Raw genomic sequence first — 26,569 nt, 5'->3', positions numbered from 1 at the left:
CATTTAGTCACATGTGCTTTTATGTACGTAAGTGTCTTGGTGGTTAGAATTTGGGTCATGATTTGAGTATGGGTCACTCCAGAAGGGCGTGGATAACGTAGACTCGGAAATCCTTATGTAATGATGACGGCCAGATCATGGGGCATTGTGAAGGCGTTAAGATAGTTCTAGATATACTATTTAAGTTCCACAATGTGTGTGTGTGTGTGTGTGTGTGTTTATTGAGAGCATGCTTGTGTGCTGTGGAAAGCCCCTTCCCATGCCATGCTGAATGGACAGGCTATGACTGAGGCAGATTCCCAGCTGTCTTTCTGGGAATAAATGACAGAAAGTGTGTGTGTGTGTGTGTGTGTGTGTGTGTGTGTGTGTGTGTGTGTGTGTGTGTGTGTGTGTGTGTGTGTGTGTGTGTCTGTGTGTGTGTGTGTGTGTGAGTCTCTCTCTCTCTCTCTCTGTGTGTGTGTTAGTGAGTGTGTGTGTGTGTGTGTGTGTGTGTGTGTATGTGTTAGAGAGAAAGAGGTCTTGGACTGGGGAATGACTGTCTATTTTAAGTGGGCAGGCAGGCAGGCAGGCAGGCAGGCAGTACAGTACCAAACAAGGCCTATGTGTGTGTGTGTGTGTGTGTGTGTGTGTGTGTGTGTGCGTGTGAGCATGCGTGTGCCTGTGTGTGTGTGTGTGTGTGTGTGTGTGTGTGTGAGCATGCGTGTGCCTGTGTGTGTGTGTGTGTGTGTGTGTGTGTGTGTGTGTGTGTGTGTGTGTGTGTGTGTGTCTCTGTGTCTGTGTGTCTGTGTGTTTGTGTCTGTGTGAGCATGTGTGTGCCTGTGTGTGTGTGTGTGTGTGTGTGTGTGTGTGTGTGTGTGTGTCTTCCAGAGGGTTTGACTTGCTGGTATGTGCTTGCATAGAAGTCTCAGGGGCCACTCCAGTTTTTGGCACATCAACTGAAATATCAGAGACAAACAATACATGGACCAAGAGTGGCACACTATTATTACATGTGCCATTTGAAAATAGCAGGGACATTCAAAATAGTCTTTCCTTAGACAGTCCCATCAGTGGAGTTAGCAAGTCACAGCAACACAAACAGCCCACTGTAAGCCATCTAGGTTGAGGCTCAATGCTAGGAGTTACTGAGTGAGCGTGTAACAGTAATCTCATCCTTGAAGTGACGTAGTTAGAAGTCTTCATTGCGAATTTCTTCTCATGCTCCGAACCTCAGATTGCGCTCGAGGCACTGTGAGCTCCTTAATGTTCTGTTCTTCCTTAATGGCCTATTTCTTTTGAAACAGGCAGCCTTCTATGTGTCCCTCTCAGAAACGTAACTGCATGGTTGCTCAAAACTAGTTTTAGTGCCGCATTTAGGTCTGTCCCTTCTTACAGTCAGATATTTCCGTGGTGCTGCTATAAGAATGGCTAGGTGGGCCAGACAGGGAATCCCCTGTCCCCCACCCCCCTCTCACACTCCCACCTCCTCTGCTGGGACCACATGATCTGTAACCAAACATACACACTCAACCCACTCATGTCAAGAGTGGAAATAATTAGGTCACCCTCGACTCGACTGTGCCCACTGCATTTAGACCTCCAGAGGGAGAGGCAGCCACTCCTACATAACCTCAGAATAGCGCCTGCGTTAACAAAGAGAAAACACGGCTGGACGGACGGCGCCACACGGTATCCCGGGTCCTCGCCATTGACCCCAGAGTGGTCCGTCCGTTTCCATCAGGGACGATAAGGCCACCTGGCTCTCGCTCTCCTCTGCTCCTCAGGAGAGGCCGGAGCTGACAGCGGGCCAGACAGGCGCAGGAGGGATAGATACAGCCTTTAATCTCCTCTGTATCTGAAAATAATGGGAAATTCCCATAAAAGGAGGGGATTCCCAACAGTACGTTGGTGCTATTGCATAGCGCTGGAACGAAAGCAGAGCAGTATTTGTTGTATTACACTATTGTTGGGAGCGAAGGCGTGATCACGGAGTTATTGCGCCCCCCCTCCCCCTCCAACCCACACCTCACGCCTCCCTTCCCCCCCACCACCCATATGTTTTTTACGATAAAAGGTGGAGATAACGAGCAGAGTGTTGGGGTACAAGGTGCGAGCTCGCAGCACGCTACCACCACTTCCCGAGTGAGCGGGCAGAGGGATTTCCCCCCTCATGCGTTTCTCAGTGTACTGTAGCTTCAGGCTGTGCACAGTGGAGCCACTGCCCTTCCCTACACACACCTGCCCCCCATGTGATTACAAGCCCTGGGATCACTTCTCACATCTCGGAGTCCCTCTAATAAGCCCAAATGTGCCCGTCCCTGTTATTGTCCAGACTCCACTGTGGGGAGGAAACAGACATTAGAGCATGTATTAGAGGCCTAAGCATGGCAGAGGCCATACCTATATCACCTACGCACACAGATATGTCTTTGATAGAATGTCCCAGCAAGCATACAACACGATTCCTACACTCTAAAAAAAATAAAGGTGCTTAAATGGTTCACCATTACATCAGGCAAAAGGTTCTTCACATTGGATGGTTCTTCAGAGCCTCGGATCATAATGGGCTGGGCCATGTGACCATGTCATCATGCCATTCATTAAATGGCTCTTTAAAGAACTGTTGCCTCAATGGTTCTTTGAAGCACTAAAAAAGGTTCTTCTATGGCATCGTTTTGAAGAACCGGTACTAGCCCCAACATTTTTTAGAGTGTAATGTAGACCTCCCGCTTGATTAAAAACTAGGGCTGCAACTGATATGTTGCCTCTTTCTTTGAATCATCTGCGATGTTCACAATTGTTCATGAACATTCAAAATCTGACCACTGCCAGCAGGTCATTGCCATATCAGGGATGTTTGAAAACAGAAGCAGAGAACCACTTTTGACTTCAATGAGGAAGTGAGCCGAGCACAGAACATCCTCTAAACATAATGGACAATGTGTCCACTTCCTCATGCCAAGGCCCGAGCAGGTTGAGTATCACTATGTGCATATACTGTAAGGAAGAGTACGGGGCTGCCGGTAAGCAATCCTTGAGATTTCACTTTGAATGCGCGCTCAAGGAAGTGTTGCCATTGTGACCTTGTTTCTGTGTGACTCACTGCTGTGTCTTACACTCATATAAAGAGGTATACAGCACCTCTGGTTATTATCCTGCTTGGTGATTTGAATACGTGCACACACACACACACACACACACACACACACACAATCCAGTCACGAGCCCAGACAATGGGGCTCAACAGGGAAATCACTCAGGAGTGTTAGTAGTGTACCTGTAAAGAGTACGTTTGCCAGTGCAGAAAAATCCCCATCTGCAGACTTTTTTTTGGTGAGATCAGACCATCATCGCCGCTTGTGACAGAGGTGGTGGGTGTTTTTTTTTTTTTCACCACAGAGTGAAGCGCTTTTTGGCAGGATGTGCAGCGAGAGTCAGTGTGAGAGAGATAGACAAAGAGAGAGGGAGAGATAGAGAAAGGAAGTTTGAAGAGAAGACAAACAGCCCTGAAAACTTCCCTCTCTGTGGGTGTCAGAAATGGTATTCTGTGCCAAGTGGTTTGCCATGCGAAGAATGCTTCTCCCCTAAAACACCCTTTTTCAAGTCTTCGGTGCAGTGTTTGAGCAAAGGGACGGGTAAAACCTATTTCCCCATGCACCGAGAGAAATTTCCACAACCTTGTCAGTAAAGCTGGCTGAGGTGACAGCCTCAGTCTCAGTTCCAGTTTTGGTGTGATCAGTTGTAATCTGACACCACCCTCCACTCATTCAGGAACTCGGCCGCAAACCCAACAGGAGATGAGCAGACGTCTGGCTTACTTTTCTCTACACAGTGGCTTATCAATGGCCGTCTTAGCAAGACACAGAGATACTGTATGTCTCCATCCATGCCCTTGTCAGTATCAGACTCTATTAGGCCTCCCGTCCACGTAAGGAGCCTGGGAGGGGGCGTCCTGAGAGAGCGTGAGAACCAGATGGTCATGTGATCCGTCTCCCAGTTATCTCTGGAGTCCCCCACCCTTTCAGCGTCTCAGACTGAGCCCTCATGACTCACGCCACTGCCCGTAAAGCTGACGGGCCGGGGACAGCAGTGGCGCAAAAAGAAACAAGCACAGAAATAAAAAAAAAATACAAAAAATACAAAAAAAAAAAGATTTCATCACACCTGTGGAACTCGAGACAGTAGGTCAGTATTGGTCATCTCTGGGAGGACATTATGTTAAGAGTGACGGCACTCTGGAGTAAAGCCCCGGGCAGCTGCTGTGCCTTTGGGTCATCTGTGCTTGCCTCAGCCCTGCTGCTCGTCATGCTCTAGCAGGGAGACGTACTGGGAAAGGAACGTGACTCACCGAAGCTCAGAAGTAGATCAGAGGAGAAAGTAACGCTGCTAGGTACTTTGCCTACTCAAACCACCTCTCCTCTGCGGTCATAGCTGACCTTAGTCAAAGTGTCCTAGTGGTGACACATACTGTACCCCTGAGATGGCCAGAATGACGGGCGTGACACAAGAATCACCCGCTGCCTCCCGGTACTCCAGGGTTGAACTACCTTGACAGTGATAAATCTATGGCGGGACGTTTATTCTTAGGAACAAACACACAGGAGGCCACGGCGAGGCCTGTGCGAGGTCGGGTTTCCAGTTGCTACGGGAACATCTACGATTGCACAACGGCAGGGAAGGGGTAATGAAACCAAGGGCGCACTAGCAAAGATGGAGCAATAAAATGAACATCAACACACAGACACATATCCTGCCATTCTACTGGATTCCATCTTTCAAAAAAGAAAGACAAGATTTTAATATTACTTAACAATATGTTAAAAAGTAGGCAGTTCGGCCTCAGTGTTAATACAATAGACACTCTATAACAGATTGATAGTGTGAGTATTGTTTTTTTTTTCATCAATTTGATTCTGAAAGTATTTCGATACAAGCTGGCTACAAGTCAAAAAAAAAAAAGATAAAGCAAAAAAAACAAAACAAAACAAAAAAAAACAAAAATAAAAGCTTTAAACTTGGACACGTTCCGTAACGGCTTTCAAGTGGAACTGAGAACCGATGAGAACTTTATCAAGTATTAGCCTTTCTTGTACATAGTGAAACAGGCTGACGGGAAGTAAGGAACCTGGATGGGTCCGAGCCCGTGTCTGCTGTATTCTTGAACTGCGGTTCTGGGTGCAAGTGTGATAGAAGCCACAGCCATAGTGAACAAAAGGCGTTTTTAATCATATGTATTTGTTGTGTAGTTTGTTTTCTGTCTTTTTTTTTAAGGAGGCCTTATTCCAAACATATATTAAGCATTTTGGACAACTTGGTAAAGCCAAAAGAAAACATATAACATGGCTTCAGTCAATGTGAAATGCCCCACTCACAGACCAAAAGCACACAAGCAAGAAAAAAAAAAATGGAAGGAGGGAAAAGAAAAAAAATCAAGTTGAGAGAAGTCGATTTTTTTTGTCATCAATTGTCTTTTCCCCTCCCCAAAGTACTGCGAGAACATCAGCCCATACGGGTTCTTAGTAGGAACCACACAGCAACAAGGACAAGGCAAGGCAGCGTGGGATATGTAGTTCAGAGGGGCGGTCGGTCGGAGCATAGCAGCAGTGGGGTCAGCAGTCGGCCTGGAGCGTGGTGGAGGAGGGGGTTGGGGGAGCTGATTGAGTTCCTGCCAGAGTCTCTTCAAGTGTTGCCCCCACACTCCGGTCAGTGTGCGGCGAAGGTGGCCTTTTTCAAGCTAAAGTTGGACCAGTTGATGGATAGCCGTTGCCTAGTCTGTCGAGCAGAGTCCAAGCAGAACCTGTAGAAGGAGACGAAGAAGAGGGGTTTTTTTTATTTTCAGAAAGTACACCTGTATGACCTAAACCCCAGTGTCGGATTCTCAAGCCTCACCTACCCTCGCCACATGTCACGACAAGTGAACACCCACTCACTGAAGTTGCAATTCACAAGCAGTGATGGGGCACTCAAAATCTATCCCTTTCTGCAAAATAATCCTTGCCCTTGTTGATATTTATAAATGACTTAATGAAACGTTTAAAAGGTAATTCATCATTTCTCCTATTCATTCTCATCGTTCCTTGGACAGCTAAATGTGTTTATGTTCTTCTGGCAATTTATGATGTTAGATCACTACACTCCTTTTATATATTTTTCCTGACTAATCCTTTGCACCTATTTTAACAACAGATCCTTTCAACTGCATACACAAACAGGTGCGTTCCTAAAAGCATCTCCGAAGGCTCAGTCAGACCTGGGCCAGATTTAAAACAGTCAGCGGGTGACTGAAATGTGAGGAGTGTGAACCCAACACTTTAGGCATGCAGCGGACATTTGTACACAAGCAATTACCCGATGTACTGCTATCACATACTGTAAACACACACAAACAGAGCACTGCCAGTACACACAAGAACCAACAAAAAAATCGCTGCCGGAGCCGACAAAACCCCTTGCCATTAGATAATATAATATGATAATAACTTTATCATAGTTCCAATACAAGGCCACAAAAGTAAAAAGGTCAATTTGCTATGGCAATGGTAAAATATATAGCTCAAATAAGCCATATAGCTTGCAGGGCAGGGCTAAAGTTGCTCAGGCAACTACCCTACAAATATATAGCCTATAGAATTTTCAGGGATTAAAGTTATCAGTCCCTACGACAAATATCCATCAGTTTATTTCTGTAGAGACCCTGATATCATTGTATATCCCTAAGGGGAAATGTGTCTCCTTAGGCGCATGTTTTAGAAAAACAAACCATCACTTTTATTTATTTATTTTTTTTAATTTAAGGCTGTTATTTTGAAATTCATCCTCTCAGTACGTCCGAAATGTCATTCCAATGTCATTATTACTGTATGTTGGATTTCGGCATGTGAAAACATGATGTACAGTCACCTTCATACTGTAAGTATTCAAACACATGCTAAAGTTGCCTAAAAGGAGAAATATAACGTTTTTGGAAATTGATCTTAATGCCTTAAATAAAATAAATGAAATACAATTTACAATCTTTAAGGACACCAATTTTCTTTGAGAATGAATAATGTATCGTACTGTATATTAATGTTTTTCCTTAAAATACAGGGGTCATAAGTATTGGAACCCCAATGTTAAATTCCCATAGAGGCAGGCAGATTTTTGTTTTTAAAGGGCAATTACTGTATTTCATGGATCCAGGATATTATGCATCCTGATAAAGTACCCTTGGCCTTTGGAATTAAAATAGCGCCACATCACCACACAGTCTATTAAGTACAGAGATAAATGTTTATTGCAGGGCAAGGTTACAGGCAGCTCCACAACATACACCTGATGGTCAGTCACGTGCTGCCCTCTCCAGAACACGTCATTCTCAAACAAGCAGTCTGTGGCTGCTTCATACTCATCTCATCCATTTCCAGAAATGAAGAGATTTGGAAGCCCCTACCTTTTGAAATATTCCACTTCCCGTTCAGTCTCATCCATTTCAACACTGTCAAGATCGATATCTTTGGGCAGAAACACGTCATCTGAAAGAAGAGCACACGCTTTTAGGCGCTGGATCAAAAAAAGCGAGAATCACATAAAGAAAAGCACACACATATACACACACAGACACACACACACATAGAAAAACTTTCACAAAAGCCCAGCCATACAAAACAGCAACAAGCTGGTACAAAATGGCACCAACCTATAGAGTTGGTCATCTTGTCTGACTTTTTCTTCTTGTTCTTCTTGTTCTTGCCCTTGGGTTGAGGGGACTCGTTGGCCGGCGCTCGGCCATTCTGCGTGGGCGGCTCCGAGTGTTGTACGGACACAGGCGAGGTCCTGTCCTCCTTTCCGCCGTTCAGCTGCTTCTTCCCCGACGTTCCGTTGCTCCTTTCCTCCCTGCGGGCCTCGGCGGCGGCGGTGGCTGGCTCCTCGCCGGCCCGGGACTTCGTCTTGGGGTCCGCGTGCGTGAACGCGCCCTCGTCCGCCTTGGAGACCACCTCGGAGGTTTTCATGGCGTCGGCCGACCTCTTGGTGGTCTCGCCGTGGCATCGGCCGTTGGCGGGCTGCGACTTGGCCCTGGCCTTGCTGCTGCTGAGGGGTTCCGGTTGGAGAGTGCAGGTGTTGACCGCCGTTGTCGTCGTCGTCGCGGTCATCGCCGTTGTTGTCGCCGCCGTCGAGGTGGCGGTGATGACCGTGGCGGCGGCCACGCCGTTGTGAAGGTGCTTGGTGGGCTTGTCCTTCTCACTCTCAGCCGGGCTGTGCAGGGCGGGCGGCTGGCCGTTGGGGGCAGGGGCGGGGGTACGGGTAGGGGCGGGGGTACGGGTAGGGGCAGGGGCGGGGGTGGGGGCGGGGGCAACGGCGGGCAGCCGCTCGGGCTGGAGGTCCTTGTGGGTCAGACCGATGAGGCCGCGCAGCAGTGCCGTCTTGCCGTTCTTCATGTTCTTCTCCAGCACGCTCTGGGCCGTCTGCTTGAGGGGCTGAGGGTTGTTGTGGAGCGGGGGCAGCAGAGGGGCAGGATGCGTGGCGGCGGCAGCAGCAGCGGCGGCCTCGGCAGCCTTCTTCTCCTTCTTCTTCTTCTTGTTGGCGCGCTGCTGCTGCTGTTGCTGCCGCTGGAGCTGAAGCTCCTGGAGGCGCAGCAGCTCCTGCTTCAGGGCCTCCTCCTCCTCACGCCGCTGCTGCTCCTGCAGGAGCAGCTGCTCCTCGCGCTCCCGAGCCTCCGCCTCCAGACGCGCCTTCTCCTCCATCTGCAACAATAACAACAACAACAACAACAATCATGCTAGCACCGGAGATTCAGCCACTCACAAGAACTCAAACTCTATACCAGTGTCCAGGCAATCAAGGGTAAAGACCAGGCATGTTGTGTCCGAAGAAATAATCTAGGTAGCAGTGAACAAAATTGTTTAAGTTACTTGTCATACGGCACTAATAAGCTCTAAACTCTTGAATTAAATGCTTTAAATGTTGCTCGTCTTTATAAATCAAAGAAGAAAATGTTTTAAACTCCAATATCACGAACACATCATACTATGAAACTGAACATCTGCTGCGACCAGACAAAGGTGTTCAACTGACTGGCTTTTTATTTATAATGAGGGTGAATCTCACTGGAAAAAATATCAGACCAGTGTGTGTTCTAAGAACCAACAGCACTAATTTAGGACACAGTCAATATCTCAGTGCAGGTTTTATCATTAAAACACATGAAACTAAGGTTAAGTGGCATATTAGACCTGGTTTTGGTTCCTGAAAATAAGCTGTAGGAAGCGATTTAGGTGACGACAAAGGGGAAACTTCGAACTCTCTGAAAATGACACTACAGTATTTTAGGGATGGTTCTACGTTTCTACACTGATCGGGTTTGGTTATGATTCTCTATGCGACAAAGAATTGAATATGAACGTCAGAGGAGAGTGTTATCTGTCCTGTTAACACCTCTAACTACCCCTAAAACATCCACCAAACAACGTAGCCTACAGTATGTGTTTGAGCCAGATGTATGTCCACAAGCATGGAATTAAGCCTACATCTACTACACGTAGATGTTTCTATCCATGCAGGACACATACCTCCCCCTTCCGACAAATAATTAGCTGGAATCAGATTATCTTTATATCTACGCATCTCACAAATCCCTCTACACAGTCTAAAAAACGTTTGCGCACGTCGGTTCGCCAGTGGCCGAAATGTCAAAATCTCTTTTCATGAAACATCAAATTTTAAGAGTGGGAGTAGCAGAAGTGACCATTTAAAATGTTTACATGTCAAACATTTCAGCAACATGTCTTTAAAAAGCAAGTGCGGTGCAGATGGGGGGGGTTGCCCTGTTTTTGTTATTCGCAGCGCAGACATTCTTGTAAATTGTTTAAAGACCAGGTTGGAAAAAAAAAAAAAAACGACTCGAGTGTGCTGTGCAACAGAGTCGGCGAGGTGGTGGTGGTGGTGGTGGTGGTGGTGGTGGCGGCGGCGGCGAACCTTTTTCTGCTTGTGCCGTGCGCGCTTGGCCGCCTTGGAGCTGCTGGCCGGCTTGTTGTCGGCGCTGTTGATGAACTGCAGCAGGTCCTCCACTTTGCGGTGGTCGGCCACGGCCGGGTCGCGCTCCAGCACCAGCTCCTCCTTCTTGGGCTGCTGCTCCTCCTTGCGCTTGGTCAGCCGCAGCCGCAGCTTCTCCCGCATCTCTGCATAGTTCCTACTGGTGGGGGCCGCAGGGGGCTGCGCGCACGCACACACACACGCGCAGGCACACACACACAGGAACATACACACATACATACAGACAGACAGGAACAGGAACAGGAACACAAACACACACACAGGAACATAAACACACATACCATACCACACCATATGCACACAGACACACACACAGACACACACACACACACACACACACACACACACACACATATACGTACAGGCAGACAGACAGACATACATACAGACAGGAACAGGAACAGGAACACACACACCAAAGCACACACACAAATGCATGCATCCATATGCACACACACACACACACACACACACAAGAAAATACACACAGACATCACACACGCACAGGCACATGGAACAGATTAAGAACATGGTTAGAACAAAATGGCAACAAGTCACATGTTTACTTAGATTTAATCATGCTGTTTACTCAGAAAAGAAAGCTAATAAATTTAGGCAAGTTCACTACCACTGGCAATCAGTAGTAGTGCCAAACAACTACTGCTAAAATCAACCAATAGCAAATTACATCTTTCTTCCAACAAACTGACTACTTAAAGGAACACGCCACTGTTTTATGAAAATGGGTTATTCACCATCTCCCCTAGAGTTAGATGAGTGAGCAAAAACATTTTTGTCTCTATGCTTGCAGTGTCTTAGTCCAGCAGCGCCCCTGCTAGCTTAGCTTAGTACAGTGAATGGAATCTCTCGTTGTCAGATAGCGTGTTGTGAGCCAACAACAACAAAAAAATCCCTAAATACTTGTTGTGGCAACCATCCATATTCACAATGAGTTGAAATGGCAATACAGATTTCCTAGGCAGGTATTGACTTGGGACTATATTGGGGCGAAGCACAGGTGAAGCACTGCTACTTGGGTGCCGTGGGGGGAGTCGTCGGACTAAGACAATCCATGCACAGAGACAAAAATGCTTTTGCTCACTTATCTAACTGTAGGAGACCGTGAATAACCCAATTTCATAAAGCGGTGGCATGTTCCTCTAAACCTAGACATCTAGACTGCAATGTTTTTGTAACTCTGACTAAGACATATCATATTATCTAAGCTGAAGTTCCTTTAACGTAATATGTATGTGCATTTCATAAAGGAGGGCAACCTCAGCTGAGCTTGCACAGTCATGTCCTGAGTAGAAGTACTGTAAGAGCACTGGCATAAACAGGGCTCATCTTCATGCCTGCTTGCCAACTTCCTACATTTCCATGGGCAGAATCATGCCCCACATGCCCTATAGGCACGTCATTTTATTGAGGCCATTAAAAAATAATTATACGCAATATTTACAATGATTACAATGACATTTCCAAACTGCGGTGGTGAATCCTTACCCCTCCGTGGCCGAAGAATTCACAGTAGCAGCAGTCACAGTACTTTCCTTCCTTCTGATTGGTGGAGGTGGAGGTGGAGGAGCTGTGCTCGGAGCAGCTGTCCTCGTCCTGGCTCTCGGAGCCGTCGTAGGGAGGGTGATCGTACCCGCTGTTGCCCTCGCAGCGATGCCCCTCGCAGTCTGGGTCACTGCAAGGTCAGACAGAGGTCGATTAAGTAATGAGGTGTACGCATGAGAGTGGGGTCAGCAAAAGACATACCCATGATTGTAAGCGCAAGGCCAGAAGCTGGGTGCCACCTTTAACCACGCCATGCAACGACCGTTGTGTGCTTTTATATATTTTATATGTTAGTTCATTCATCCTCCGCCACAATAAATTGTTTCAATCAGCAATATATTGATGGGCTATACAGTGTGCACTATAATGTGTTAACTTGCTAGTCCACATGTTACAATGAATATAAATTGAATGCACTTTCTCCCACAATAATGATCAAATGTGACCTAATGACATCGCTGCTCTCTCCCTTTGACTGAATGGAATGTTGACGTCTGAAAATGAAATGCAAAACCTTATATGGTTATAACCTTATAACCTTTAACACTTGGCAGATATGACCTTTCTTGTTCCGCAACGGCTAAGGGCATTTGGAGTTGAGTGACCTTCTAATGATGGAGGTGCCATACTGCCATTGCTAAACTGCCATGAGTTTGATGGTGTGGTAGATTATGATGCTTAGAGCAAATGTTCCACAGTGACCCTTACATTTGCAACCTATTCATCATTTTAAAAAGGTGTACTTGAACAACCCATTCTTTATCTTGTACCAAAGACAGCCCACAAAGAAAAAAACATTATTTGATAAACATTATTTGGATTTCATCTAAAAGGGCAGTTTTTCCTCTCATCCACTAACAACATCAATGATAAAAGCGATCTGAGTTGCGCCAGAAAGGGCAGGTGTGGCTCGCTGACCTGCAGATGCTTGGGGGCGCGCTGACGGAGCCGTCTCCGGGGATCGAGGGGGGCTCAGCGGCGGACAGACACAGGCCCGGGTGGGCGTCCATGAAGCCGGGCGTGGGGGCGACAGTCTTTGGGAAGGGCTGCGAGCCCATGCTGGGCAGGTGTGTGGCGGGGGCGTTGGCGAGGGAAGCGCCGTGGAGGGGGGGCAGTCCCGTGGGGCTGTTCCGTGCGGCGAGAGGGCTGTTGGGGTGTCGGTGGTCCTCTTTACCTATGTTGTGAAAGACTTCACCTGAGAGGCAGGAAGAGAACACGGATGAGGAGCCGGAATTCCCACGTCATGGACACAGCAGCAAACATCAGCACATCACCAATCCAGACATCACAATCGCACACAACAATCACAACCTATGCTGATGTTGTAGCAGTGCATTATACAGTATGTTGTTGTCTAACATGTGAAATACTATGTAGTGTGTGTAAACTGCCTTACTGCTGTTACTGCCCTACACAGTTCCTATGGTAACACACACACACCCTCAATTTCAGCTCAAGTTCAAGTTCAAGTTCAAGGTCAGGCTATAAAGTACACCAAGACATGTGGTGAATGTGTCTGTGTGAGCCCTAGCCAAATCCCCCTGCCTGCCTGTCTGCAGCACTCCCCTCTTTACCTAGGGAGGTGTGTCTCTTAGATGCAACTTCGAGGAAATTATTACTTGACTGGACAGTGGTGGCGGTGCAGGAGACAGAGGAGGTGGCCGCCGAGGTGGCCATCACCACTTGCTTGGCCTCCAGGAAGGCATCTTGGAAATTGTAGAGACACTTCTTCTTGGCTCCGTTCTTCTTCTCCTTGCCCAGGGGGGCGAGAGCGGGGGGCGGGGGGGCCAGGGCTGGGGGCTCGTTGCCCGGCGACGGAAGGGGGACGTCAGGCAACGGAGGAGCCAGCATGTCACCTTCAACGCCCAGAGAGACGACAGAGTTCAACACAAATGCCGACAGAAACATGCAATGCAATTCACTAAGTTCACGTTGCTTAAAACTGTCAAATACATCTGTGACAGCTGGACAGGATATGGCACAATGTCAACAATGTGGAGTCCACACAAGATCAACATTCAAGCTAAATTGGGCTTCTTTAATTAACGTAGAAACTTAAAATAATTCACACATCAGCCATGTTCTATACCAACTGTTTGAATACTTTTTTTTACAACTCTCAAGACACCAGACTCAGAGTTGAGTGGGCTGGAGTATCAGGCAAGCATACGAGCACAGGCAGAAGAACCACCACAGTGCATCCGGCCTGTCAACTTCAGCCCGTTAGCCTCCACCATCTCTAACCAAATGGTGTCCCTCAAGTGCTCATTTCTGCCCACATTCTCAAAAACAAACCAATTAGGTACCACATCATCACTGGTGGACACCAAACCGGATGTTGCATATCTGGATGTGTGAGTGGATGACTTCCTGCTGGGAGACGAGCCAATCCACATGGACGCCTACACTTGGGAGTATCAGCGACGCGGCACATAATTGGTTTGTTTGTGAAAATGTGGAAGGAAGCAAGGACATCTTGAATGACGCCGTTTCTAAGGACAGCCACTGGCAGCCCATTGAGATAATCAGAGGAAGAATTATTTTCAAGAGTAATAATTATATTATACACATATTACATAATTAAAGTATATGTGTGACATGCTATCTCCAGCAGCCCATTGAGTCAATTAGAGGAAAAATTGTTTTTCACGATTAATAAATATGTTATACACATCATTAAATTATACGTATGACATGCTATCTTCGGCAGCCCATTGAGTCAACTTTCGGGCTAAATTAGCCCGCCTAGCATCTGCTATGGAAATAAATGGGGCCGGAGCTTCCTCCCTCCCTCCGTCTCTCTCCTGATCAAAATAACACCTCGGTGACCTGCGCGGGGGGTGCACTCGCGGTCGCTCTCACCGGAGAGGGGCTCGGGGAGCAGCACAGTGGAGTTCCAGTTCTTCATCATGTGGGCGTCCCACAGGTTCTCGAACTTGAGCGAGGGGCAGCCCAGCGAGCCGTTCCAGTCGCCGGCGCCGCTGAAGCAGTTGGGGTAGACGTGGTCGGGCAGGGTGGGGCTGAACACCTGCGGCCTCCCGCCCGTGTGGTTTGACGAGGGGGCAGGAGGCAGAGTCTGGACGGAGATAAAAAGGACAGTGGCACCGTGAAGCTGACAGAGATGCTAACACGCAGTCAACAGTTCAATATCGGTATTAACATCCAGGTAAAAGTGCAAAGGAGTCGAAGCAAATATGTGCCCAGCATCTTTTTATATCACATCGTGAAGCTGACAGAGATGCTAAAATGCAGTCAATAATTCAATATCTGTATCAACATCCACATCAAGTACAAAGGATTCTCATCAAATACGTGCCTATGATATCGGTTTGCTATAAAACGCGTCTGTGCTCATCTGACAGACCAGATATAAACATTATGAAGTCTCAAGGTCAACATCTCTCAAGACACCTCTGCACACCTCTTGCGACAATGCTGCAGCAGTTTCAAATAACTCGGTCCAGTTTAAAATTGGATGAGGTGTGACCCCTGGTGGTCCTCCGGTGACAGTGCAGATATAAAAGGCCTGCCTTGCCTTCAGCTTAGTATATAGTGCTTGAGGGCCAGAGAATAAGAGTGGCCCACATTTCTAATTCCCACATACCTGACTAATCTGCGTTGCACTTCTCTTACACAACAGCTCAGCAGCCTGGAGCACAAGGCTGCCTTATAGCAGGTCTAGGCTGCGTGAACCCTGCGTGAACCCTGCCTGACCTGTCGGCGAATTTGGATTTCGCCCCGGCAACTCAGGCTGGAAACCTGCACATCTCTCTCCCCTGCATCCTGTCCACAACCTTTGGGTCCAGTCACAAACTAGCTTATCCAAAAGACGCACCCGGATCGTTGGTCTGATTGGTTGAAGGGCTGTCCAAGCGTATGGTGTCGCGTGAACTATGCCCATACAGTAGAAATACAGTGCCAACTCCCCAGACTAATGTTCAATCTAAAAGATTGAGCTCAGTATGGTGATAGCCAGACTACAGCAGGTCTTCACCGCATGCAAGGGTCTATCTATCCACTATCCAACGTGCAACATTGAGCGCTCTGTCCACACCGAATCAGTTAAATATTCACTTCTGTTGCATCATCTCTCTCGTTCAATTTGTTCAATACAACACAAGCAACTACAAACAAACTTGAAATCAGGGTATCTGACAGAAGTTCTGTTCAAAACAGTGCCTCCTGTTGCGCGGCACACAGCGCTGTGCTGCTTTGTATCCAGTTAGGACATTCTAACTCAAAGCCATCAAACGGCATCGCGTCACAATGCAGTTAGGACACTACTCAGTCTACTGCATGGCATAGCCCCCATAGCGTCTGCAAAATTTACAGTCTTAAAGACGTCAACTGAAAAGCAGCCTTTATATTGACAAAATTTGGCCATGTGTCTCAAAACCAAATACCTGCTGTAGAAGGACTAAGACAGACCTAATCAGACTGGGGACAGTCAAACTGAATTGCCCATTTTGGGATAAATAAAGCTTCCTGACTCTGATTCTGATCAAGGGGGACCTGAGATGTCAGCCCTGTTGTTATTACTGACCACGTGCCATGAGACATCATTTTTTGAGTTGTAGCCTCACCTTGCTGTGTGCGAGGGGTGGGCTGGGGTAGAGGGTGGGGTGCAGCAGAGGCCGGGGTAGATGGGGCAGATTGTGTAAGGGCAGGTGGCCGTGGATATGGGGGTAGAGGTGGAGGCTGGGGTGGGGCGCCGTCTTCTCTGTGAAGAACTGCTGTTGCTGCTGCTGAGCGGCATGTAGCCTGTTGTTGCCCGGCAACAGACTGCTGGAATCTATGTTGCCCTGGTTGCACACATGACACTCGCAGGGATGCTGCACCTGCTCCACCTTGTGTAAAGGAAGAATTGTTTTTTCATGGTTAATAAATACATTATACACGTTACATCATGAAATTATACGTATGGAATGCCATCTTCAGCTGTAATATTCTATGAGTGCATGTGAGTTAACCCATACCTCAAATTAATGATGATAATATGTGAGGAAGATGGTTATGTTTAAGGGCAAGGGTGACAGACTCAAGTGTACTGTACTAATATACCCAATATAGCCTTTATAGCCAAGCTCAGAAGACAAATGCAGCTTATTTAGAACATCTTGCATTTGAGGAAGCATGAACTGAGAGAGAGAGAGAGAGAGAGAGAGAGAGAGAGAGAGAGAGAGAGAGAGAGAGAGAGAGAGAGAGAGAGAGAGAGAGAGAGAGAGAGAGAGAGAGAGAGAGAGAGAGAGAGAGAGAGAGAGAGAGAGAGAGAGAGAAGAGATGCACCTGTGTGTGTGGGTAGGATGGAGGCGGGCTGTCGCTCTTTCTTGGCGAGTGCTCCCCCTGCTGCCCTGGAGGCTCTCCTGTGCTCTCCCCCTCGGCCTCCTCATCATCACCCTCAGAGGAGCTGCTGCTGCTACTGCTCCCCCGTGGAGACTACAGAGGAGGAGAGGACACAGACACAGCAGAGGAGGATGAGACAGATGCAGCAGAGGAGATGAGACAGATACAGCAGAGGAGGAGAGGACACAGATACAGCAGAGGAGGAGATGAGACAGATACAGCAGAGGAGATGAGACAGATACAGCAGAGGAGGAGATGAGACAGATACAGGGGAGGAGGAGATGAGACAGATACAGCAGAGGAGATGAGGAGGAGATTAGACATACAGCAGAGTAGGAGATGAGGCAGATGCAGGGGAGAGGACACACAGCAGAGGAGGAGATGAGACAGATACAGCAGAGGAGGAGATGAGATACGTACAGGAGAGGAGGAGATGAGACGGATACAGCAGAGGAGGTGAGAGGAGATGAGAGGAGATGAGAAGAGATGAGACATACAGGAGAGGAGGAGATGAGACAGATACAGCAGAGGAGGAGATGAGGCAGGAGAGGAGGAAATGAGAGGAGGAGAAAAGAACATAATGTCCGTAGCAGAGAAACACAACTGTACCCTGACAACTTTCCTCACACGCACACACGCACAAATGCGCACACACACGCACACACACATAAACACACACACACACCTCTTCCTTGAGCGCCATGTTTTCTCCTGCTCCGTTGAGGTCACTGTGAATGCCGTTCATGACGGCCACCACCGCCGGGTCGCTGTAAGGGCTCATGGAGTAGATGTCCGCAAACTTCGCCGACAGAGGAGGCACTTCATCGTCGTCACTGCCACTGCGCTCGCCAAGACAACAACCGAGCGAAACAAACAGAACGAAACGAAAGAGTGAGTCACTCGTTCGTCACTTTAGGGTGTGGCCCTCGACGAACAGAGGAGTTACTGAGTTGGAATGACACAATAGCACACACACACACACACAACTTGCTTAACTAGTGAACGTCATGCATTGACAAAGAATAATCACTGGTAATTATCTGTCTGCAAATGCTCTCCATGCACAAAGACCCCCAAACAATGATCGCAATGTAATGCCTTCCAGACAAGATAGGATTGAGGACTTCTGATTTGTAACACATTTCCAGTTCAAACATTTAACTTACTCAAAATAGAGCATATCAGTTCCATACAAGTCCATAAGATTACTATGGTGTACAACCGTAAGACAAGAACAGCACACAATCGCATACAGAGTCTGTGTCCATGGGCCTTAATCTGATGGACTAAATACAAAGTCTAACTAACACTGAGGCTAATTCAATAAATAGGTAAAATATAGATACTTTTTTACCAAATTTAACACGCATCAGCTCCCTATGCCCCTATGACAGCAATGCACAAGAACGTTGCACTTTGCCAACCATTTAAATGAAGGCCCTGTGTGTGTGTGATAGTGTGTGCGTATGTGTGAATTTCAATGAAAACCCTGTGTGTGTTATTTTGTGTGTATGTTATACATGAATATTCTAGCCAGGGGTGTTGAGCAGCCCAGGGCGGGATCACTCACAAGGTGGCCTGCGTGTCCTGGGGCAGCAGCAGGTGGGGGTGCTGCTGGATGGTGATGGGGGAGCTGGACGCGGAGCCGGAGCCCGAGCTGCCGGACGACATGCTGGGGGGGTGCACCTGGGACAGGTAGTCCCTGGGCGGCTCCGCCTGCGCCGGCAGCTTCAGGTGCAGCTCCTCGGCCATGGGGGCGTCCATGATGCCGCACGTCAGGATGTGCGAGAGACTGCAGTCGTCACAGGTGCACCTGCAGGGAGAGGCGACGCACGGCACGGAGAGCAGATACAGAGAGAGAGAAAAAGGAGGGGAGAGAGGGAAAGAGGAAGGGAAAAAGAGAGAGAGAGAGAGAGAGAGAGAGAGAGAGAGAGAGAGAGAGAGAGAGAGAGAGAGAGAGATGGACGATGATGAATTAGTGATAAAACTAGCATTGGCACTTTAGTCAGTGCTGGTCGCTGGACAATGCAGTTCAATGGCGTAATGGTCTGTGAGCGTGAGCTTACCGTCTGCGGTAATTACAGTTTGGACAGTCTGGTAAACTCAGTCTGGAAGACAGCATCTGCCTCACTGTGTCTGTGAAATTAGTGTCTCCGGCAACAGACTTTTGACTGTTGGCTACCTAGATGGAGAAAAACAAAATACAAGGTCTGAATCGCATTTTCAAAATACACAAAAAACACTAGATCGAAATTAATCTGATTAAAGATCTCAACCAAGCTGTTTACAGAAACGCAAAACTATCGATGCCAGCTACACACAACATAATGATAGAGACACCTGAGATTATGAAGTTAATGCCCATGATATGTGAGTTTAGATCCCAGGAGTAGTGGTTGCTATGCAACAAAAGCCACGGCTATAAAAATATCCAGCGAGACACCTTCACACAAACTGTAAGCCCACATCTGGGATATGAAGTTAAACGAGAATAAATTGCTTTCTGCAAAGTTAATGTTCAAAGAAAAATAACTCTGTTAACTGTGCAGATGACATGAGACATACAGTGGGTGTTAAAGTGATAAAAAAAAAAAGTGATAAAAAAAACAAGCCTTGACAGGCCATATATGGCACTGGTGGGTGTTGGGCTTAACATGCAAGTTTTTGTTCTACAACCTCACACCTCAACCTCACTCTACATCCTTTATTTCTTCATTCCTTTGTTTGTTAATAATATGTATAAAATGATGAGCACTTGTCTTCATACCCATTTTCAAATTGTAAAAACACAAGACATGAATATTCTAATTAATAGGTGTGCACGTTAAGTCTCAATGCCTGCTCATACCTGCTCCTCGATGAACTTCTTCTGTTTGAAGAACTCCCAGTCTTCCTTCAGCATTCGCTGCTTCGTCTTTAAGGACATCTGAAGTCAGAACATCATGTCATTGACTGAAAGTGGACGGTGCCCGACACAGGGTGGACACCATCTCAAATGTATTCGTCTCTAATTCATTTATTTTTGTATTCGCAGAGGTGCCCGTGTAACTGTCACAAAGGTCAAGGGACTGACTTACATTTTTGCTAATTAACGACTTGTGTGGTTCAGTCCGTTGATTTGTACCGTTCTGCCCTTCGACCTTGGAAAGTAACTAGTGAACAGAAACAACAAAACCCATTATAAAGCGAGGAAACAGGTCAAATGAGATACATTTTGCAAATAATAATAAAAAAATAGATAGTAATGACACGACACGACACAATGCTCATAGCCTACCTGCTCGTCGACATAGTTATCTATTCTCTTCTCGCACTCGAGCCACTCAACGGCCACCAAGTTCATCTCCTGGTCCAGCTGCTGGTAGCTCTCCAGCAGTTTTCGGTACATGTCCTCACTGTAGGAGTCGTGAGAGGTTGTGCCCTGCCTGAATACAAAGCACACACAACAAATAATTAGAACATTGTGGCATTTTATCCCGATATGAAAGAGCCTGTCTGCTTTACAGTGACATAAGTGCAACATCCAATGACAGTCCAAAAACATGGCAAAATATATTTCTACTGTACAGTTTATTGATTTCAGCATAACAATACAGATATTTAAAAATACATATATAATGTTGGAGAGGCCTAGTTTGTCTAAAATTCTGCCTGAAAACATGTGATCTGTCCTAACAAATGCTAGAGAGCCCACACCTGAGCTGTGCAACCAGGGCAGGTAAGCTGTTGTGCAGGATGGGTTCAGAGAACACCAGGTTCTCAAAAAGGTGCTTGTTGTGCAACTCCCATGTCACTTGGAACTTCTGTAGGTGCTCGTTTTCCTGAGTAGAGAGGAGAAGGGAACACATTGGATAGTCAACAACAAGCAGCGACAGGGAGAATGATCTTCTCAGAGAAAGAGGGGACCTGTTTGACAGAACCTAAGGTATGTGCCAAGAAAACTGAAAAAAAAAACCCATAAAAATATCTTGACACCATGCTTAAAAAAGAGCGCTATCAAATGTCTCACATCGGGGACTAAAGACCTAGAGGGGTAATTGTACGCCTCACATCGGGTAATAAGGACACAGAGGGGTAAACGTATGCCTCACATGGGGCAATCAAGCCACATAAGGGTAAATGTATGCCTCACATCAGGTAATAAGGACACAGAGGGCTAAACGTATGCCTCACATGGGGCAATAAAGCCACAGAGGGGTAAATGTATGCCTCACACGGGTTATGAAGGAACAGAGAGTTGAGCGTGCGGTAAACTGACCAGCGTGAGCAGGAAGCTGCTGATGGTGCGGGCGGCCTGACAGAGGGCGCTGTACTCCTCCAGCAGCAGTGAGATGAACTGGTGGGCCTGCGGAGGGCCCTGGACCGCCGCCGCCGCCGCCGTCACCTTGGAGCCGGCCGACAGGTGCTTGAGCAGACGCACCTTCATCTCCAGCACGTACTCGCGCGCCTGCTGCTCCAGCCGCTGGTACAGCTGGTACGGGTCCTTCTCACACAGCCTGGGACGGGCACACAAGGGGCACGCATGGGATATGGAACTCACTCACTGTGTGAGTTGTGTGTGTGTGTGTGTGTGTGCATGTGTAATCTCTCCAGCTAGAGCTCTGTCTTGAGGCATTCCAGTTCAAGAATCCATATAGACTACCATCACTCTCTCTCCATATAGACTACCATCACTCTCTCTCCATATATACTACTATCACTCTCTCTCCATATAGACTACCATCACTCTCTCTATATATAGACTACTATCACTCTCTCTCCATATAGACTATGATCACTCTCTCTCCATATAGACTACTATCACTCTCTACAGTATACTAAGTTGGGCTCAACTAAAGGCAGTTTGAGGGCAGAGGCGAACGTCAGCGTCCAGGCCTACCTGTCCACCAGTTCCTTCATGCTCTCTTTGTCTCGGTCCAGCGGCTGGTCTTGGTCGTCGGCAAGTGGCGTGCCGGTCTGGCGGTAGATGCACCGGACCAGGTAGCGCACCTCCGACCAGTGGTTCTGCAGCTGCTGGGACTCCCGCTCCGACTCCGCTGTGATTTCTCTGGAAACGGGCACGCACACACGCACACACACACACACACACAGAAGAGTTAGGAGTGTATGTGGGGGGGTCTTAAATCCAATGAGGCTGGGACAGTGTCCTCACCTCCTCTCGTTGCAGGCCTCGCAGTTGCACACGGTGTCGGTGGCGAGGGGGAGGGGGGCGCTGAGCTCCGGGGCGGGGAGAGGGGGCGCGCCGCCCGTGCCCGTCAGTCGGCTCCCCGCCCCTACAGGCTCCTGGACGAGCCCGCCGTTACCCACTGGCATCGGCAACAGGAAGTCCTGGTTCTGGGAGAAACAAAAAGAGCCAACACAAAAGGGCACAGACAGACAGGGCGGTGAGATGGAGCTGAGCAGCGTGTCAAGTGATATTGTGAGTGCCAGAAAGAGACCAGTCACTGTGATCAATTCCTTTTACAATACTTTGCCACTAAATCTCTAAAAACCCGGCAAGCCATCAAAGGCTGTCCAGGCTTGCAGCAGCTACTGAAGAAAAAAATAGCCGTCTCAAAGGCAAGCTGACAAGTACTCATTTATCAACAGGAAATACAGAAGGTTTCCAGATTGACCAATGACGGCCTTGTCTTTGACTGTCTGTCTGTCTGTCTTTGGCTGCGTCCCCTGAATGGTGACAGCTATTTTTGGACAGTTAGAGCGGTGAAGAGATCACAGTACATCTCGTAGCTCGTAGTACTGGGGAGGCCTAAGGTAAGGTAAGCAAAGGAACTGGCAGTACCAGGTACACTAGTGGCAGATACAAAATGCTAAACCAAATAGACCCATCTTTTACTCCCCCCCACCTCCCACCCCACCCCAATTCCACTTGCACTCCACTTCTGCAACAGTTGCAGTGCTGCCCACAGGAGAAACTTCCAGAAAGCGCGAGAGAGAGCGAGAGAGAGCGAGGGGCGTACCATGGCCAGTGACTGTTCCATGGCCGCGTGGCGCTCCTCCTTCTCGACGGTGCGTCTGCAGTCCGGGCACACCCACAGGGGCAGCTGCAGGGAGCTGGGCGCTTTGAGGGGCTGCGACATGCCGTTCTGCCCCACCACCTCGGCGTCCAGGAGGGCGCTGTCCTTCCTCTCGCTCCGGCACAGCAGGCAGCGGTCGCCGCTCGTGTAGGGGGCTCTCTGGTTCAAGCCGAAGGTGAACGGAGTCTGGGACTGCCGAGGGGGAAGCCGAGAGGAAGGATGGGGAGGGGAGAGGAGGAGGAGGAGGAGGAGGAGAGAGATGGAGCAGGAGGAGACAGCCGGTGTGATGTTGCAGCATGGCATTCAAACAAGAACAAAAACAACTTGCTTCACTACTGTTGGAAATTCACTCAAAGACCAGAAGGCAGAGGGCACTGTCACATGTCTTACCTGAAGGACTCCTGAGAAGTCTGCGTTCACAGAAAACTGAGGCGTGCCGTTCATGGGAACCTGGAGAAAAGAAAAGTCATCGCACGTTCAACAGGGCAGGCGTCGCTGTTCACTAGTTTAGGGCTTAAGCTTATTTAGGACACAGCAAAGGTAACATACGGGGCAATAATGATGATGGCATAGGAGCATAAGCTACATTAGGCCTATTTCACATTGGCTTACAATCTCGCCAATAATACTAAGCTACTTCAGCAGGCAAACAATGTGCTTCTGCATAACTAAATCTATGCTTTATAAAAATAAAAATGCCGTTTTTGCCAATCAGTTAATGCAATGTTAACACTGTATCCGAGACCCTGGAGGCCCTCAGAAAGAACCTGCTAAATTATTTCTTAAATCCTGAAAAAAGTTGGCCCACCAGGCCCCACTATACACAGACTTAGCCTGCAATATGACTAGCAGGCCTACATTTCATGCTTTGTTGTTTCAAATCTCACAGTTGAAATCGTGAAAGAGTTCATCTCTCTCCTGCACCAAAAAGACTGGTTTATTAGATGGCATAACTGCTCGGAGTGGGAAGGAGTAATATCGCGGACTGCAAGCAGGCAGGCACAATTAAATCCATGCTGTTACCTCAGTAACTTGCAAACTCAAGGGAAAAAATTAAAGAGAGGTAATGCTCCGAGCTGTAAATCCAACAGCATGGTATAATAGCACTACACTGCAGGGAGGGGGCTATGCTAAGTCACACACACACCTAAATAACTGGCAAGAAATACACCGGTTGAATTTAAATGCGCTGAGGCTGTGGTCGCTTGAGATGGCCAGTGCACAGCCTGGCAGTGCAGCAGTGTCTTGTGAATTACTACCTCAGGCACCTGCTAAAGCAGATGCAGCTTGAGATGTCTTGCAAGGGACAGCAGGGCACATCCAGGGAATAATCATGACCACGTTCCATGCTGACAAACCACATGTCATGTGCTATGTTTTACTACCTCAAAATCTACTTGTTCCCATCCCTCTGACTTCCCCCCCAGACTGTTTATCTCTCGAGATGGGAAAGCCTGAGGAGATGGCAAGCCATGCAGCAGATGCCAGATCAACAGCCGCGTCTTTTGAGCTACAGGGCGGCACACTCATATTACCACCTGAGGCAGTTAGCCCAAGCTTTCAACATGAAGCAGACCCTACTCCAATTTAGACCAACAGAGTCAGCGCGATCACTTTCATGATTATCACATAATCAAGTAACATCTAAACAATATTGATGTTTATATGAACTTCATCACTGCACACATTGACAAAAAATGTCTTTCCTCTTTAGGACAGCTAAAAAGCAGAACACCATTTCAATCAGACACTTGACTATGACTGCTCAAGCCAGAGTACTAGGGGCTCAGTCCTAAGCTCAAGGTCCTATGCTAGACGTCAAAGAAGAAAACAAAACAAAAACACTTGGACATCTATGGACATCCAAGAGCCCAAGAGACATCCAAAAGAAATGTTTATAAGTGTAGGATAGGGATGGGATAAGAGGAGAATATCAGAGGTGAGATGATGTAAACAAAAAAAGTAAGCAATACCCTAGCACTGCAGCCACGTAGATTAGAGGAGTTGACCACAACATCAGACAAGCAGTACCAGCACGGATGTAGGCCAACAATTTTAACAGGCATAGTTCCTGTCACTTCAGTTATACATCTTTTCCCAAATAAACCATGCCTACACAGCGTACAACATGATCCACCATGCGTGTTCTCAATCTTACAACACAACAACAAACGTGCCCCTTCTGATCCAATCATAGGATCCAATGACACTTGTATGCAGCTTTTCGGGAACACTTCCTGCTAAGAAGCTCTACGGACAGGACACTGGGACAGGTGTCGCTGGCGAATTTGACATTACCATAACTAACGTAAAGCAATTTCTAATCTAACAAGCTCAAGAAATTGTGACGGGTGACCATTTCATACCATACCTATGGTTAAACAAAAAAAAAGAAATAAATTATGTTAATTAAAGCTTCACTGATTATAATTCATAGCCAATCTCCCCGGCTTGCTATGATACCTAGCCAGCGACCTGCTATGGTGGCTAATGTAAGATCAGCTCGTGAACACTGACAGCAAAAAATCGATTGACAGAACCCCTCGATTTACCAGTATTCCTCTTTCTGTCTGCACCATCCCAAACTGAATATAGATCATAGTGGCAATAGGCATTCCTTTACGAAGTCTATCATCAAAAACCATCCCATTGCTTAAAAACATACGGACATCCTTCCTTGTTAACTTGGGCTGGTCTAGTCTGATAACTTGGCTAACGATTAGCTAGTTAGCTAATAAGCTAACATTAACTGAAGAGTTCACACTCCGAATACATATTCTGTGATCGCTCATAGATGACATTCGGTATATGGTGCTTCTTGCCAGATGCCCCTACGCAATGCATGATGAGCACTGGTATTGATCAACGTTGGTAGGACCGGGACAAGCTCCAAACCTTACATTAACGTTACCCAGCCAGCTAGCAAGATAAAGATTTTCAAGTAGGCCGCAGTGTCCGATGTGCTCTCATGTAAAACTTGATCGTTATGATAGTACATCTGCATACAAGTCTCACCTCTCCATTTAGACCTGTGATCCCCCCAACATCACCGTTCCCCGTGCCTCCCGGTGTTAAAAAGCTCGTGACAGGGGCGGCTGGGGCTGTTGAGAGAGAAGTCCGGGCCGTAGTTGGGCTCCCGGCCTGGATATTACTAGCGATACTGCAGATAGTGCTGGTGCAGCTACTGCTGCCACCGCCCCGCTTGTTCTTCCTGCGTTTAGCTCCTCGTTTTGCGTCGGTTGGACTCATTTTTTAAGTATATTAGAGACAGCTTTCCGTCTACAAAATGTGGGGTTCTCCGGCTGGATGCCAGACTGCAGATCGGAAGATATAAATAAAGGTGATCAATGTTGTGATGACAAAATAACAGAGCCTCCGAATATTATCAGACTGCTAGCTACTACAGTTGAAATTCCAATATGGCCGTCTCAACAGGAATTGGCTGCTGCGATTGCGTTCTTGGCGTATGCTGATAGACAGCTGAATGCTGGGATGTGTAGTATGGAAAAAGTAAACTGCGAAAATGTTTAATCTCCGTTTAATGGCACGAAATTTGGTGATGGGCGCTGTGTTTTATCATTATTTTAGAATGTCACGTTTATTTATTAACACAATTAGGATTTTAAACAATGGCT

At 47.4% G+C, this 26,569-nt stretch overlaps 1 protein-coding gene across 2 annotated transcripts; it reads right to left on the bottom strand.

Annotated features, from left to right (window-relative positions):
- Positions 1-4,735: 4,735 nt before the first annotated feature.
- On the bottom strand, positions 4,736-26,354 carry fam193a (family with sequence similarity 193 member A). 2 transcript variants are annotated; one of them, XM_062520746.1, is made up of 23 exons: positions 25,950-26,354; positions 23,325-23,384; positions 22,878-23,126; positions 22,070-22,251; positions 21,797-21,964; positions 21,176-21,413; positions 20,614-20,738; positions 20,195-20,342; positions 19,995-20,069; positions 19,766-19,843; positions 18,984-19,099; positions 18,488-18,730; positions 17,603-17,756; positions 16,861-17,010; positions 16,158-16,421; positions 14,437-14,650; positions 13,149-13,430; positions 12,493-12,769; positions 11,518-11,704; positions 9,934-10,170; positions 7,658-8,702; positions 7,412-7,493; positions 4,736-5,776 (listed from the first exon to the last, which is right to left on the bottom strand). In XM_062520746.1, exons 1-23 carry the CDS (start codon positions 26,181-26,183, stop codon positions 5,683-5,685), a joined length of 4,902 nt encoding a protein of 1,633 aa, XP_062376730.1. In that variant the 5' UTR covers positions 26,184-26,354; the 3' UTR covers positions 4,736-5,682. The 2 variants fall into 2 exon arrangements, with proteins under 2 accessions (XP_062376730.1, XP_062376739.1); XM_062520755.1 differs by having other exon boundaries at positions 13,194-13,430.
- Positions 26,355-26,569: the final 215 nt, after the last annotated feature.

This window comes from Sardina pilchardus, chromosome 2 (genome assembly GCF_963854185.1).
Source record: "Sardina pilchardus chromosome 2, fSarPil1.1, whole genome shotgun sequence".
Lineage (NCBI taxonomy): Eukaryota > Metazoa > Chordata > Actinopteri > Clupeiformes > Clupeidae > Sardina > Sardina pilchardus.
This window is presented reverse-complemented; position numbering and strand designations above follow the sequence as displayed.